Genomic DNA, 16,516 nt, shown 5'->3' with positions numbered 1-16,516 from the left:
CCAGAGCTGGCCGGTGACTTTCCGCCAACAAGTTGTCCATCAGGGAGCGGCGTCAGCCGGCCCCTGCTGCGGTAGCCGTGGGAAGTGCTGGAATGCTCCAGGCGCATTCGTCAGGGCTCCTCCAGCAGGATCAAGTGGACGAAGGCAGGGCACTGGGGTGTGGGCAAGGCCTCCCTACTCAGATGCACCCTGGGGCCTTGGTGTCCCTCTCCTTGGCTTTCTTCCAAGTGTGTAAACTGTGGCCACTGACGGTCTCACCCGAGGATGGTGACAAATGTGTGTGAGCTTAATTCAGAAGATTTCCTGGCCACATTGTCCCTCAGGGTCCCTGGGACCAGTCCACAGAATCACAATAATGATGATAACCACCAGTGGTCGTGTCACTCTTTACACCTCACCAAGATTTTCCTGTGTGTCAAGAAAGCGAGACCCAGAGTTTTTATAACTAGTGGACTGCTTAAGTCTCAGCTGGCCCCAGTTCGCCGTCTTGCCCCTCTCCCTGCGATATCTCCGATAACCCGACATAGCGCAGGACGTGGAAGTAGGGGTACAGCACAGCTAAGGTTCTGTTTACTCATTCCTTCAAAGGAAAAACATCATTTGTTTTTTATAAGGAAAAATACCATATTTTACTCATATATCTGCCTGGTGATGAGGCATAGAGAAACCATTTTGAGGACTTGGTCATAGAAGAGTGAACGTTCTCTGTCAGAAATATCGTTCTTTCCATATTCTGGACTCTTGATGAAGTCCAGGTCTACTTTCCTCTGCTTTTGTGCCATTAGAGCTTATTTCTAATCATCCTTGTTCTGGAAACTTTCATCTACATGCTGATCTCTCACTCTTTCCACAGCAAACTCCTGCTTCATTCAGAAGCCACCCCCTCACCTGCCTATATTGCCCTATCTTCGTCGTTATTGGAATCTCAAAATCCACTAGGGCGATCATCATCTTGGGTTACATCTGTGGTCCTGGTGTGATTATTATTAGTGTCCCAGGTTTGAAAAGAATTTAAGTGGTCAGGCTCACATCTGCCAGTATCTTGGCTGCACTGCCTCTCTCCTCACTGGTCGGCTGCTATCTCATTGTCCTGCTTTCACGCACCTCCCGCCATCCTCCTTGGGGCATCCACTCCACCCTGATGACATTCTGGCCTCACAATTCACTGACCAACTGTCTCTCCATTCTGCTCCTGCCACTCGCAGGTGCCATCTTGCCTCACATCTCACATCACTGTTCAGTAGATGTTGGTTGGGAGCCCCCTGGGAGCCAGACACTGCCTTCACCCTAAGTGCCAGTTCTTGAATGTTCTCTTCCAGGACCCCAGCTTCCCACTCTCCCTCTTCCCTTTCTTCATGCTTCGTGATCCTGCCTTTGACCTTTCTCATTGCCTTGGTTCACCCCTCATTCTCTCTTTTCAGGCTACCTGGTTTTTCTTGGTCCCACTTGTTTTTAAATCTGGCCTAGCACTCCTGCCGGTATTTCTGCACCATAGTGATTCACTGTCTGCCCCTCATACTAGGCTCTGGGCTCCAGAGCCCTGTAAGGACATTATGATTTTCTGTTTACCCCTGAATTCCTCTGCTATCCTGCATGTTTTCAGTCCTCAGTAAATAAATTGAATTTGCTGCTCTTTTACACTTCCAGAAACACAGCCCTCATACGAATAATTGTCTCTTCATCTCTGCCATCAGAAGGCTTGTTCTTTTGCCTGGTTTGTTGAAGAGGAGGTATTTCCGCTTCTCATTTTGCTGTCAGAATTGTTCCTGTTTTCCTTAAATTAGCTTCTCTTGCTAGGGGGTAAGAAGCGCCCTGGTTCTCTATCAGTCTCTGTCCCACTTCAGGTACCTTTCTGTCCTGAAGCAGTCACTTTCCTCTGTGTCCTAAGACACACTGGCTGTTTTCTTTTTGGAATGTGCTCATCTCATCCACGAGCCTAGTATTTGTCCTCCTACCAATCAGAACAGTAAGACAGATTGTGCTCTACCTTCATGTTTTCCCTCTCTTACCTTGAATTACACAATGATTAGTACTGTTAATGTTTTCCTTAAGAAGCTGAGTAGAGATGAGCCATCCAAGCCATTCTCCACTGATGGGAGATATAATAAATATGTCATATACACTGTTTTGCCCTGTAGGCATGTATGAGTTCTGGATTCTGGTTCTATTCTGGATATGCTTCTGCTTATTAAAATTTTCTTCATTGTTTTTCTCACATATGAAGGAAAAGGCTTCGTTACAATGATTCTTGGGTTACTGCTTGCAGAAGATTAAGGTGAGGCATGGATTTGCATCAGTCGGAAAATTTGGAAGAAAGCTTTTGAAACTAAACAATATTTGAGTGCCTTTTTTGGATGTAATTCTGTATCAGGTGCTCTGAAATGAATGTGCAGGGAAGTTCAGTCCTCACGTAAGCAAACCCTTTGCACATGAAAAGATTTAAGATTGTTTGAAAAGCTGTTAATGACTGTCTCCTCTTTGGTACCAGAGCTCTTGGTTGATACCTTTATCCAAAAGGACCTGGTATAATATTGTGTGTGGGTCTTTCACATAAGTCTCTAAGCTCCCTGGAGTTAGGGATCGTGTTCTTGGCAGGTTTAACGTCTGGTGCCTACAGAAGGAACTTAAATATACTTGGCATTTCATAGATGTTTGTTGAATTGAATATCATGAAGTGCAAATTAACACAGTTGTGAGTGTTCAAGAAAAGATAAAGCATTCATCATTATCACTTTCCTAAAGGTGAGTTTCAAGTTGGGTTTGAGGAGAAGAGGACTTGTCCGGAAAAAGGAGAGAAAAAAAGGTGCCAGGCATTTCCTCAAAAGCAGAGCCTTCTGGATTGAAAGATTTAATTTCTAAGGATTAAAAGTAAAGGCATGTCACCCCCTACTCCTTCGCAAGATTTTCTGGTATTGTTGATGACGAGATCTTCTCAGAGTTGGAAAAACATCAGAAGCCATCATACTCTGCCACCACCATCCCCGTTCATGAATCCCTTCTGTGGGGACTGATGTTAGATTGTTTAGGGAGGGATGTGACATGAGCAGGACCAGAATACTTACCTGGGCTTCTCTTGTGTCATTCTCCAAGAAAGAGAAGCATTCTCTTGTGTTGTCTTTTGAACCTTGGTTTGTTCTGGGTAAATCTGAACTTGATGCTTCAAGTGTCTGTTTTTTGCTGTTGGTCAGGACTAAAATTTATCATCTGTGATTAAGGATCCATTTCCAAAACCCATGTCCTCTTCTAAAGAGTCCATTTATCTTTGCAACAGATATTGCTGGGAGAAGGGAGGTGGTGTTCATTCACTTCTCACCTGAGGTGGGCCCTCTCTTATGTAAAAATCATCATGAGTTAAGGTAGATTGAGGCAGGAGATCACAATGTTTCTGTACCATATTTCAGGAGATCACAGAACTCAGGGTTAGAAAAAGTCCTCATTGATTCCACAAATACTTATTATATTGGGCATGGTGTGGTGGGCTGGGGGCATAATGGTCAAAAGGCCAGATATGTTCCTCGCCTTGCTAAGATGTATGATCTCACATATGCTGTGGCCCTCCAGGGGTCTACAGCAGGGCCCTAGGCCAGCTTCATATCTGCTGCTTGAGCCCTCCTGGCCCCTTCCCCACCCCTACTGATGTTGGGGAGGACCGTGAGTGTCTCTCCATGGGCCCTGAACATGATCTCCTCACTTTGTTGAGCATGCCCCACTTCAGACGTAACTTTAAAAGTCCTACGTGTTACTAGCTTTTTTTTTGGAAAGCCTCTGCTCATTTTTGGCTGTGGCAGGAATTGTTGATCACAGTCTGAGAATTGGGTTTTTACTCAAGGACGTGTACCCAAGAGCAGTGTGTGTACATTGTTCATATACTGGGCAGGAAGAAATGCCCAAGTGAGGAGGTTTGCGGTAGGCCAGGTGAGTCTTGGATTAGGGTAGTAGAAGTGGATTTGGAGCCAGAGGACAAATGTGAGGTATATTATAAAACTAGAGGGCGCGTTCTGCATGGAGCACTGGGTGTTATACGCAAACAATGAATCATGGAACACTACATCAAAAACTAATGATGCAATGTACGGTGATTAACATTAACAATAAAAAATTAAAAAAAAAACAAAACCTAGAGCAAATTGGCCTTCCAGCCAATTGGATGTGGGGTAAAATAGAAATGGTTCTGTGGCATGAGGTTGAAGACCCAGGAGAACCATGAGGCTGTTAGGCTCGGGACAGAAGCTTGGCACAGGCCAAACTCTCATGCTCTCCCTGGCGCCTGGCACAAAATAGGCGTTCAATAAACATCTGACGAGTGAAAGAACAGAATAGGGAGTATTTAAAGGGCAGCAGGTTTGATCTGGAAGAATGAATAGATTTATTCTTTCATTTAGTAAGCGAACATTGAGTTCTGTAAGGTGGGGGAAGGGCTTTTCATGATGACAGCCGTGCCCCATCACCACGGAGAGGAGAAGGTCAGGAAGAGCAGTGCATTTACGAGCTTGCCAGAAGTGTGATTTTTCTTATGCTTGGCTGACTGTCGCAAAGTCCTTTTTAATTTCCATAAGCTTTGTGACAGGCTAATCAAAGAGAACATTTGTGCATGTATTTCCTAAAGCATGTTTGCAGTTAATGAAATAATTTTATTTCAGCAAAATTAAGATGAAGAAAATACATATCCTCCCATCTTTAAAGAAAAGCAGATCGGATTAATGCGGGACATCTGACGGCAGCACTGGGCTCTGAGTCCCAACCAGCAGCTCGAGCACACTTGCGCTTTTGTTCTCCCATCTGACTTGGAGATTTGTGCTCACTTCGTCTCATTAGCCACTGTTGTGTTGATAGTGGCCTCAGGGAAAGGGCCTCCACTCTCTCTAACAGCGGTGTGGGACCTCGCCGGAGGGTACTTGCCCCATTTCTCACTCTCTGCTCTCCCGTCTCCTAGGACTGCATCGACGTGGGCTGGTGGGAAGGAGAACTCAACGGCAGACGAGGAGTGTTCCCTGATAACTTCGTGAAGCTTCTTCCACCTGACTTTGAAAAGGAGGGCAATGTAAGTTTCCTGGCCTTGAGGTCAGCACTCCACACGCTGTCAGAATGGTGGCTTCCATGGTGGGTCTGGGATACTGGGTGAGGGGAGTTTAGTGGACCATTGAAGAGCACTGGCATTTTAGTTCAGTGGATCTGGTTTCTGAGCCCTTGGCTGTTCTGTAGGCTGGGCATGAGTGTGAACGAGTTAATTACCTTCCACCACCCTCAGTTTGCTCATCTGACAGCTGGTCACTGTGATCCTTATTCTGGTGTTGTTGCATGAATAAATAAGATAATGTGTGGAAAGCACTTGGTGTGGTGCCTGGAACATATAAGCATCCAAATGACAAGAACTCTCGGGTGCTCCGTTTGGTAAGAGGACTGCCTGCATCCTGTGTGGCATTGTCCCTTGGAGGTGGTGAAGGCCCAATACTGTGGAAGTGGCTGAGAAGCACATTGTGAAGCTGAGGACGCAGAGGGAGGCCACTGATGTTCTTACACTGTGTGTGTACATATGTGGACATGTATACACACATTTGTCCATATGTGTATTCGCATACACCTCTGATCTGTTTTCTCTTTGTGGGGACCCATTTTCCAATGCTGTTGTTTCAGTGAGCCAGTCCATCTTTGCCTCGCTCCAGGTGTATTGTCTCTCTGATGAGGATGGAACAAGAAAGTTGAAAAGTTAGAAGCACTTGATGTTATAAGGGGACAGCAGTTTGGTCTTTTCCATTCTGCGCTGCATCTCAGGGCTCTTTGCTCAGGCTTTCACTTGACTTCTGCCTGCCTTTCTGGACTGGTTCCTGTTTATGCCTGTTGGGGCACTGCTACTGGACCATGAACCTAACCTTGAACCATGACCGTTCTTATGGAGCTGACGTTTATGAAGGATAGCTACACATTGGTGGATTGGTTGCTAAGGATACTAAACAGCATTGATGGTGTATGTACGGCCTAGATGAACGAATGTGATGGTTCAAGAAGCTGCATGGTGTTGGTACCCACCAAGATCATGTCCCATAGATCTTTAGATTGGTTTGAAGCCTAGGGCCACACCCTAGGATATCCCAAAAGGATAGCTTGTTTCCTATATTGTTTAGCTGAAGAATGTTCCGTTCCACACGTATTATTCTCTCTCGGAACTGAGTTTGGGGTTCAGAGAATCTGGATTCTGCTTCCTGGTGTTTTCTATATCCCTGAATCTTAGTGCTGGTCCATGGGCCACACTTTATCAGTGTTACCTGGAGCTTGTTAGAAATACTCAGACCCCATCCTAGACCTGGGGCATCAGAACCTGCTTTGTAACAAGATCCTCCAGCGAACCGTTCACACGTTCCAGATGGGGAAGTGCTGGTAGAGAAGCAGGTATCTGTTTAAGTGGTGACAGCTCCACCTTCCAGTTCCTGACCATATTTTAGGAGGGGAATAAATTCTCAGAACAGAGAAGAGCTTGCCATTCAAGAAAAAATTTCCAGCAAGCAAAATCATTTGAGCCATTTTTCTTGGATGATCGAAGTGTGGTGGCCTATCAGTTGATAGAATCCAGCCCTGAGCAAAACAGATGCTAACGTTTAATACTGACTGGGCAGTAAACGTGGTGAAACAAGAGGACACGGGAGTGAGGTGTGGCAACCGTTTATAATGCCCGTGACTCCAGGCTGTAGCATCGGCTGGACCTGGGCTTGCATCATGGCCCCGTCACTTACCTGTTCTGCTCAAGGTCACCTCACTGGATGTGTCTGAGCCTCAGTATCTTCATCTATAAAACTGCGAGAAGAATTGTGCCTATGCTGTTGAACTGTTGAGAAGATAGGAATTCTTCAGCATGGCGCCGGTGCTTGGTAAAGGCCCCACGTACGCTAACTCTTCCCGCCTTTGTAATTACTGTTCGCACGAGTGTGGGAAGGCTCCAGCTGAAACTGGGCAGTAATGATAGAAGTCAGACTCTGGTTCATCTTGCTTCAGCTGGTCAAATCAACACAGTTATCTTGATGTCTTTACGAGCTTCCCTGGGAATCCAAATGCATCTGAGAACTTTGACGAGTACTTTAGAAACTATACCTATAGAGACAAGTGGGCGCAGAATGGCATAATCTTCATGTTGTTTCTCGTATTTGTTTCAGGACCTGCTACCTGGCAGTTATGTTTTATGTTTATTTATTCACCCGCTGTGTGTGTGTTGGGTTCCTTCTCTTGGGCTAGCCACCGTGCTGGTTGATAAGGATGGAGGGTCCACGCAGTTGCTGCCCTGGTGGGTGTAGAGTTGGGCAGCAGGTCTGATGTTCAGGGTCATAGAGACCTGCTGGACCTTTCCGAAAGGACATTGAGGGTGGGCCTCTTCCAGGGAGTATGGAGGGGAAAGGGCCGTCCAGACTGCGTGTTTGACCCTTCTCGCCGATCTTTGCAAGCCTGGTAAAAGGTGTTCATGTCCTGAAGCACTGGGAAGACCTTCCTGGTGACTCCTCTCCCTGTGGCCAAGGAATCTTAGCCAGCATGCTGTCCTGCTGGCCATTTGCCACCTTCCCTGTTCTGAGGGAGGTAGTATGATTTTGAAGGCTAAGCTAAAATCTGGATAATTCTTTTAACAAATGGGCCACGTCTGTGGTTGCCTACATTGTGGCACCTTGCTTTCTAGTTCCCAGTCACATTTTAGTGGGGCAATAAATATACCAGGTGAGAGAGATTCCATGGCATACTCTTCCAGAAGCTCTGCTCTGTTACATAAGGTATTAAGGGAAGACTTCCACCAAGAGAGTGAAGTTGTCAGTGAGGAGTGGACTCAGCTTGCTCATTGAGGCATGCACGCTCTCTGGGGCCCCGTGGGCATCTCTCCAACCTCAGACAAGCAGCCACCATCTCTTGGATAGGTCTTTTAACCTTGTCCCTAAGAATAAGAAAACGGCAGGGGGAAACAACAGTCAAACCTGTCAAAGTAATACCTACAGCTGAGAAGTGATTGTATAATGCGACATTTAGCTTTCAGAGAATTTAAAGTATTACATCCTTTTCATCCCTTCTGGCCCACAAAACCAGCCACCCAGCTTTGCATCGGCTGCTCTACCAGCCTTTATCGCTGCATGCAGAGTGTTGGTGAGCTGGTGACAGTGTGACAGGAGCCAGGGCTGTTGTTTGCTGAGCTGGCTGTGTGAAGATGATTAGAATCATTAACACAAATGCACTGTGTGAATGACAGAGTCTGAAACATTATTCTGCCACCAGTTTCAGCACATGTCATCTTGTCTTGCCAGTGGCTGAGGCTGCAGCCATTCACCCAGAAAGGAGGACGGTCTGGGATGATTGGGGTAGACAGCAGCAAACAGCATTTATTCAGCAGCAGACTTCTCGAAGCAGTAGGCATCACCAAAGCATTCTGACGAGGCTGGCTCTTTTCTGCGGTGGCTCGGTACGGACTCAGGTGGTTACCACAGAGCCTTTTGGAATTTCCTGGAGGGCTTTCTTTCAGAGAGCCCTCAGCAGATTCTCTCTCACTAGGTGCCAAACGCTCTGGGGCTTTCTCTCAAGATGTTCCCTGGTGGGGAGAGCACCCCGTGATCTCTTGGTGCATATTTTAGAGCAATTATGTAAGCTATTTATGAGAGAACATAGATTCAATGGTTGTCGGTTTATTTTGAGACTTGACAGTAAAACTGAATATCAAAATGGAAAGATTAAATATTCCGAGAGCTCTAGTGAAGCAATGCACATGCTCTGCCATCATTATTGAAGGAAAATGGGGAACTTGAACTCTCAAGAACAGCAGAAAACTTCCCAGTGTCATTGAAAAAAAAAAAATAGAATAGATATTCTGAACGATAATGTTCCTGAAGGATTGCTTTTTAGGAAAAAGTCGCAGGCTCTAGAGTCTTGAAGAGAAACTGTTCAAATCACCCGAAGGCGATGTTACTGTTCTCATGTCCATCGACACGGAGGACCCTTCTGAGTTTGTCTACCATGTCAAGAACCAGGGTGTTACGAAGGTTCCCATAGCGAATGTTCTGCAGCGGAGGGTCCGCTGCTCAGGGGCACAGAAACCTTCCCTCAAAGATTTCTAAAGGTGCCTGTGGCTGCGATGCCGGCTCCCGTTTGCCAGCTCACGGAGCCTGACCCGGCGAGCAGGCTGCCAGCTTACTGATTGCAACGAGAACTGAAGGGTCAGCCAGCCTGGAGCGCGCGGGTCTGCCTGCCCAGGGCGCTCGCTCCAGCTTCTACAGGAAACCGCGTTTGCTGGGTGCTTTCTGCGGGAGCTGGCGCCTCTCGCGCAGGCCCTTGCAGGTGCACCGGAGGGAAGGGCGTGCGTCCGGGAGCTGTGCGCTGAACTCCGCCAACCCCGGAGGCTGCTCGCGAGCGCACGGCACCTTCGGCCTCAGCAACCCTCTCCACGGCTCTCGGGGTTCACAGCTGAGTGGACCCTTCTTGTTCGCTGTCGATCTCCAGACACGCTGTGGTGCAATCAAGTACGTTTCCCACACTCTCAGTTATGGTTGAGTGCCAACCTTAAGATCACTCAGCAGTTCAGTAGGGTCCAACCTTTTACAGGAAAGGAAGACTCGCTTGATTCCCACAAGGGCTAGTCTGCTGGAGGGGGATCTTGCCGGTGTAACTGTGACTACATTCTCTTTACCGCGTTCCTAGGAGGTCCCTTACCTTAGCCCCCATCGTCTGACAACCCAGTTTATAAAACCGACTCAACCCAAATTTTCTTTGTTCCTAGTCATGTCCTTCAGCCTTTTGAGAACCAATACTTCTAGTTTCTAAAGATGTCCAATGAATTAGTTCCCCCAAAAATAGTCTTCCGAAGAGAAATAAATAGGTGCTTCTAATAAGCAGCACTGTGAAAAAAAAAAAATTCACCTCCAACCTTGTCTGTACATGTGGTTTTCTGCAGAGATGGGGACTAGTCAAGGCACTAATGTCACCCAAGCATGACCTAATGGCAGAGCCCTAACTGAGCTTCCCTGAAGTAGCCTGGATGGCCTCCTTCTCCCTTCTCTGCTGGTACTTACAGCCCGTACTCTCTCAGCTGAGCACCTCATTCAGTTGTACCCTTGCCTGAAGTGCTTCTCTGTCATCGCTCCGTCCGAACTGTCATCTCTTTGAAGGCAGAGCCCGTGTCCCAAGCTTCTCCTTCATGGGGCCCGAAAGTGTGTGTCTTAGTTCAGGCTGCTGTAACAGAATACTATAGACTGGGTGGTTTATAAACAAAGGACTTTATTTCTCACAATCCGGACACTGGGAAGTCCAAGATCAAGGTGCCAGCAGATGTGGCATCTGTCTAGTGAAGGTCTGCTTCCTGGTTCGTAGATGGCTGTGCCCTCACTCGGCAGAAGAGATAGGGTAGCTCTCTGGGGTCTCTTCTCTAAGGGCACTAATCTCATCTGTGAGGGTGCCACCCTCATGACCCAGTCACCCCCCCAAAGGCAACACCTCAGCACACCACCACATTGGGGATTAGGTTCCACCATAGGAATTTTGGGTCCATTCAGTGCACAAACATGCAGCCCATAGCAGCATGCTTGATACACGGTTGGCTCTCAGGACTCGCCTGTCCTTTGGTCGTTTGGTGACCGGGTGTACCTTCCCTTCCTTCAGCCCCTCCCCTCCTACTTACTGCTCTCTCCCGCGCTAGCATGAAAGGGGAAGGTGCGGGGGGCGCGGGTAGGGAGAAGCTGGACATGGGGGAGCTCGGGTTTTTCTATCTAGAAGTGAGGTCTGGGCATGGAGTCGAGGCATCACTTTACAGTGGGCAGAGGGAGCAGGGGCATGAGACAAGGGGGTAAAGTGTGAGAGCATCTTGGGGAGAAGCCAAATACCGAGACCTGTGTGATTCCCCAGTAGGCTAGCAGTCTGGATGGGCCCAGGGATGCAGGCCACCAGGCCAAAGGTTAAGGAGAGGAAACTCAAGAGAGACCCTGCTGAGATCAGGTTTTTGTGGTGGCCCCCGGGGACCTCCTGTGCTAGGGACGCTGTAGAGCGCAGAGGGGCCCTTACAGCTGCTGTAATCACCCGGAGCGTAGCCCCAGCTGCACTCTTCGAAGGTGTTGCCAATCCACCAGGGACAGGGAAGCAAAGGGCAGAGTGGAGGCCTTCGTGTGTTTCTAGATCCATGAGAGGTGCCCTGGTCAGGAACTGTCCATTTTTGTCCCCTCTCTAGCCTCACACAGACACCTCTAGAGAACTTAGCTGGATGCCTGGAGGAGGGCTTCCCAAGGCTGAAAATCAAGCTAAGATTTGCTTCCAGAACCTTACCATATTCCTCTAACAAAGCGCCCCCCTCAAGTGTACCCAGCCATCAGGAGTACGCTCCTCTGGTTATTCTCAGCAAACCACATGTGTGGGGCCAGAGCTCTGAAGGCAAGAGGCCAAGTGGCAAATCAAACTTCCCGCCAGGGAGGCCAGTTGAGCCAACTGATGAGCTCTTTGCCTGGGACTGGCTGGGCTTGCCAAACAAAGGGCAGAGTCAGCTCTGAAATCCATCAGCAGGAAGTAAGACTTGCCTTCCTGCTGTCTTCACTCCAGAACATTCAGATCTATTTCCTTCCTGGTAATAATGGTAAGAGATCAGATCTAGTTAACGTATCCTTTGAAGGACGGTGTTTGCTTCTGTGTCCAAGCCAACGACTCGACACAGGCAGATGCACACGCAGGCGCACACAGGCGTGTACACCCTGCATATGGGAAGCCTGGGGGACGCATTCTGCACTCCTAGAAATCAGAAAATGTTGGCTCATTGATGTTGTTAGGAACATTTTCATGTTGGCTCTTCATGAATTGCCACAGTCTGGATGGACATTGAGGGATGTGAGTTCTGGGCCCTCTTTGGCCACCACCCAGCGGTTGACCCAGCCCCTCTGGGCCTCAGTCTCCTCAGTATAGAGGGGACCCTGTGATCACTCGTAGCTCTAACATCCTCTGTTAGTTCTAGCATTGATCTGCAAATCGAGCGGGCTGAAGCCATCTGAATTTGGATCTGGAGTGTTACATTTCCACTATGGAGGGAGGGATAAAGAGAAGAAATAGAACAAGTGCCTCTAAAAATTCATGACTTAAAATAACTCGCCTGAGTTGAAAGGGTGTTTCTGACTGCACACCTGTGGCACCAGAAGGCGTTGGGCTACTGCTTAACCTGGAGACCCCCTCCGTGCTATTTCCTTGGTCCGGTCACAATTGGACATTTTGGGGAAAACCGACTAAGCGACGTGCTTGCGTCTTTTGATTTAAGAATCATGAATGCCTGTGCTGAAGTCTTTCCTGTCAGGTTTTGCTACAGATTTTCCCAGCCTGCCTTCTCAGTTCTCCCTGCCCCGTCCTTCCTGTTGCATTTAAAGAGGAAAATCCCTGTAGGCCCCCGTGCAATCTTCTCTTAATCACTTGGGGGGCAGTCTGGAGCTGCACGGAACCCTGGCCCTGGTTTTTGTTTAGAATTACTTTCAAAGACCTCTTCTTTGAAAATGTGACATCATTTCTCATCTAAGGAGGCCAGAAGGCTAAGTTTGAGGGCATCAGAGAGTGAAGTCAGTCGAAGGGGGAAAAAAAAAAAAAACGAACCCAGGACAACCTGTAAACCCGTTCTGCCCATAAGCAAAGCTGGCCTGCAGCCACTGCTGATCAAGCCCGGTGGGTGCAAGACACACAGCACAGAGTGTTTCCTCCTTTCAGAACTGCCCCCACCTGCCTCCGCTACCACCGGGGCTCCTCACGACACCTCACACCTCTGCCTCCTGCCTCTGCCACAGTCAAGCACACACTTGCCATGACCACGCTTGTCACATGCTGTCTCTTAACCTAACACTTCCTGTCCTCTCTCTCGGTGCCCCTCTGCCCTGCCCGGTCACATTCTGTCAGTCTACCCCATGCCAAATCTGACACAACACTGAGGGATTTTTTTCCTTTGCACAGTAATCTTGGAAAACATGATGACTTGTAATTGTCTTTTTTTATTTGGGGCCCTGTGGTTTGAGGCAAGGTCGCTGGGGGAACAGGCTCGGCAAGGGGAGGCTCATGTGAAATTGGTTATAAAATGTTTCAAGCGAGCAGGAAGTGAGCAAGACATCCACTGGGTGGGCATCGTTGGGGCTTGGCCAGGAAGAACTAGGCCACAGGGTGCTGTCTGTGAATCAGAAGTTACTCTGATCCTGAGGTAAAGGAAGGTTAGTTGGCAGAGTTTCAACAATAACTTCATTAGGTAAACACACATCTGTCCCAGCTAATTTATACAAGGACAGAGAAGGGAGGCAGAAAAAGGAAGAAGTTGGAGTGGAGAGCTGGAAGGGGCTGGCAGACGGGAAAGGGCCTTTCGCCAGTGGTTGGCCTGTGTGCAGGGGGAGGTGGCCCTTAGAGCATCTTTCTTTCTCTTTTTTATAATGAAGTTAGTCTGTACTCGGATAGGCAGTACCGAAACATATTAAGAAGGAAACACACACCCCCACACATGCCCATAATCCTACACTAGTCAGGTATCACACTATAAATTTATTCCTTTCCAGTCTTTTTCTCTTTCTGTATATTTTGTAACGTAGTTGATTGGAGCTCAGACTGTAGCTACAATTTGATACCCGTCTTTTCTCCCCCCCCCCCTTTCACATGACACAGTTCCCTGTGCTTGCGTACACGCTGTGTGTGGTGTATGGCCGTGTGGTGGGCTGTGTTGCGGATGCTCTCTGGCAAGGCGGGTCCTTCACAGTGGTTAAGAGCAGACCTGTGGGCCAGACAGCATGGGGCTGGGCTCCCAGCCCCCACCCTATTTAATAGCCTGGTGACTTGGGGAAATGGCTTCATCTCTTTAAGCCTCAATTACTTCATCTGCAAAAGGGGCATAATAAGATCACTACTTCTAGGCTTGTCGCAAAGATTCAACAGGGGCAGTGCTTCCTGACTCCCTCTGCGTATGAAACCACCTCCTCTCAAGAGGGAGGTAATACCACTGCCATTTTACAGATGAGAAGCTTTAGCTGGGTCAGTTCACTTGCCCAGTGTCCACGGCTAAGAATTGAAAGAGCCAGCCTTTGTAATCAGTCAGGCTCTGAAACCCCACCTCTCAGCCACCACACTACACTACTTACTCCAGGTAACTTGGCCACGTCACCCAGCTACTGAAGAGCAGAGGTGACATGTCACAGAATCCAGAGCCTACATGCTGTGATGCCTCCTGAGAAAGTTCTAGTACTAGAGCACAGGAGGAAATGATTTCAAGTAAAACCCGGAGAATATGAGACCCATAAAGAACTTTCTCAGGAGGCACCGGTGGGCCCCAGCGGGTAGGGGCCGGGGACTGCTGCGTGCTTTGGCTGGTCCTTGCGGTAATGTCAGAATGGTTCATTTCCAGAGTGCAGGAGAGAGTCTCTGGAGCTGTTTAAAAAGTCACTGGTGTGTGATGCCCAGAGAGGGTCAGGAGAAGCATCAGCAGCAACATGGATCAGATTCTCAAATCCTCCTGTTTCCATCTTTCCTGAATGATGTTGATGTTGAGATGGTTCTCTCCTCACCTCTGGCTCCCCTCTCCAAGTACGGTGGCCATGAATTGTGCCCTGGCTGGATTCTTGGCCCCTGAATCATTTGCCAAGTGCAGCTTGACCATCTTCCTCCTACAGTCAATCCTGTGTGAGCAAGGAGAGGCCCTGGAACCGGTTGCATAGCTGCCTCGTCACCCACAGACTGACAGGCTGGGAGAGAAAAACAGACCACAGCCAACATGCAAAAATAATGCTCCATTCCACTTTCCAGGGTACAACTGGTCTGCGGGGGGCCTCGCGAATGGCCTGCCAGCCTTGGGGTCCGAAGGGGCTGAAGGTTTAGAACCCGCTGACTCCCAGCCACAGCATCCCCTTGGCCTGCTTTTGCTGAAGGTCCCCTGTCCAGAGCAGATCTGATTTCGAGCTGTCCCAATGACTCTCCTGAATCACTTGGTTATTCAGCAGATTAAATCTTAATTGCAAATGCGGTTTCGGTGTAGGAGGACCATTGTGCTTGCTGGTTTCAGGCCATTTTTGCTGAGCCGTGCTTTTCCAGAAGGCTGTTACAAATTTAGAAAGGGGGAAATGGTATTTCATTTGTCCATCAGAGTTTTGTTTTGCAGACTGAATTTATTTTAGTGTTGGCTTAAAGGTGCCAAAACCTGACATCCCCGGAGAGAGAATTACCCAGTTTTTTGGAGAGCTCCTCTGGGCTGTCCAAACTACATCTAGAAAACAATGTCTATGGTCCTTGTGTGACAGGCCAACAATCTCGTTGGCTTGCCAACAATCTCATGTGTTATCATTTTGATTCATTTTTCAGAGACCCAAGAAGCCGCCTCCTCCGTCCGCTCCTGTCATCAAGCAAGGGGCAGGTAATGTGCTTCTGTTCTGGACACAACGTGTGTTTCTCTGTGTGTATTTACAGCACCCTCAGAAGAGCTCAGGGTTCTTAGGTTCAAATGCCACGGATCACCAAGTTGGGAAGTTACCACTTGGTCTCAACAGGCAGATTTTAAATATACTGCTGTTTTTCCTAAAAATTAAGCATATCATTAAAATGTATCCCTGGGTAGACACTGGGGAGGGTATGTGCTCTGGTAAGCACTGTGAATTGTGCAAGACTGTTGAATCTCAGATCTGTACCTCTGAAACAAATAATGCAATATATGTCAAGAAAAAAAAAAAGAAGAAAAAGAAGAAGGTAGCAGGAGGGGAAGAATGAAGCGGGGGAAATCGGAGGGGTAGACGAACCATGAGAGACGATGGACTCTGAAAAACAAACAGGGTTCTGGAGGGGAGGGGGGTGGGAGGACGGGTTAGCCTGGTGGTGGGTATTGAGGAGGGCACATTCTGCATGGAGCACTGGGTGTTATGCACAAGCAATGAATCATGGAACACTACATCTAAAACTAATGATGTATGGGGATTAACATAAGAATAAAAAAAAAAAGGTATCCCTGGTACAGTGAAAAAATCTAGCCTCCCAGGTGAATGACCAGAAACACTTTGCTTTGGAGTAAACCAGTTTTGTTTTGTTTTTTTTCTGTTGTATTTTTTATATTTCTGATCAACTGCTTTTGAGGAAAGAAGAACTTAATTGTCCTGCTTTGCCCACACCCACCTAATCTCAAGGGTCAGCTTAGGGAGAATTGCTTCCCACGGGTCATAGCCTCACCACGCATGTACAGTGGTGCTGAATTTTTAACCAAAAAAAAAAAAGAATGTGTGGTTAACCAAAATTTGTACTTACTTCACTTACACCCCCCCAACAAAAAATGTTATTCTAGCAATAAATACTTTTCCTCGTGATACTTTTTTCATCTTAAAAAGAGTCCAGTTCACTTTTTCTGTGTAGTTCAGACATTAAGGTTGAATAATATAGGAAGATGTGATGTGGTTGGACATTTGGTAACTCATTGCGCACAGGGTTCTCATACCTAAAAATGATCATTCATATTTCCCCATAGAGCTCCTCTTTATAATTGTTAAGAACTAATTATGGGGAGAAATTCCTCCATGAATAACTAGTTAAGTGGCATTTT

General features: G+C 47.7%; 1 protein-coding gene across 8 annotated transcripts in view; it reads left to right on the top strand.

Moving 5' to 3' along the window:
* SH3KBP1 (SH3 domain containing kinase binding protein 1) overlaps window positions 1-16,516 on the top strand; it is a 332,304-nt gene that overhangs the window by 262,837 nt on the left and 52,951 nt on the right. For all 8 annotated transcript variants that reach the window (XM_064573856.1, XM_064573852.1, XM_064573854.1 and 5 more), the window contains 2 exons: window positions 4,934-5,041; window positions 15,295-15,346. In XM_064573856.1, the coding sequence (XP_064429926.1) occupies window positions 4,934-5,041; window positions 15,295-15,346 (160 nt within the window). The remainder of the gene's footprint in view (window positions 1-4,933; window positions 5,042-15,294; window positions 15,347-16,516) is intronic.

Source organism: Mirounga angustirostris, unplaced genomic scaffold (genome assembly GCF_029215605.1).
Source record: "Mirounga angustirostris isolate CCGP_5_RB_7025 unplaced genomic scaffold, mMirAng1.0.hap1 SCAF_11, whole genome shotgun sequence".
NCBI lineage: Eukaryota > Metazoa > Chordata > Mammalia > Carnivora > Phocidae > Mirounga > Mirounga angustirostris.
Note: the sequence above shows the minus strand (reverse complement) of the source record. Positions and strands in the feature narration are given on the sequence as shown.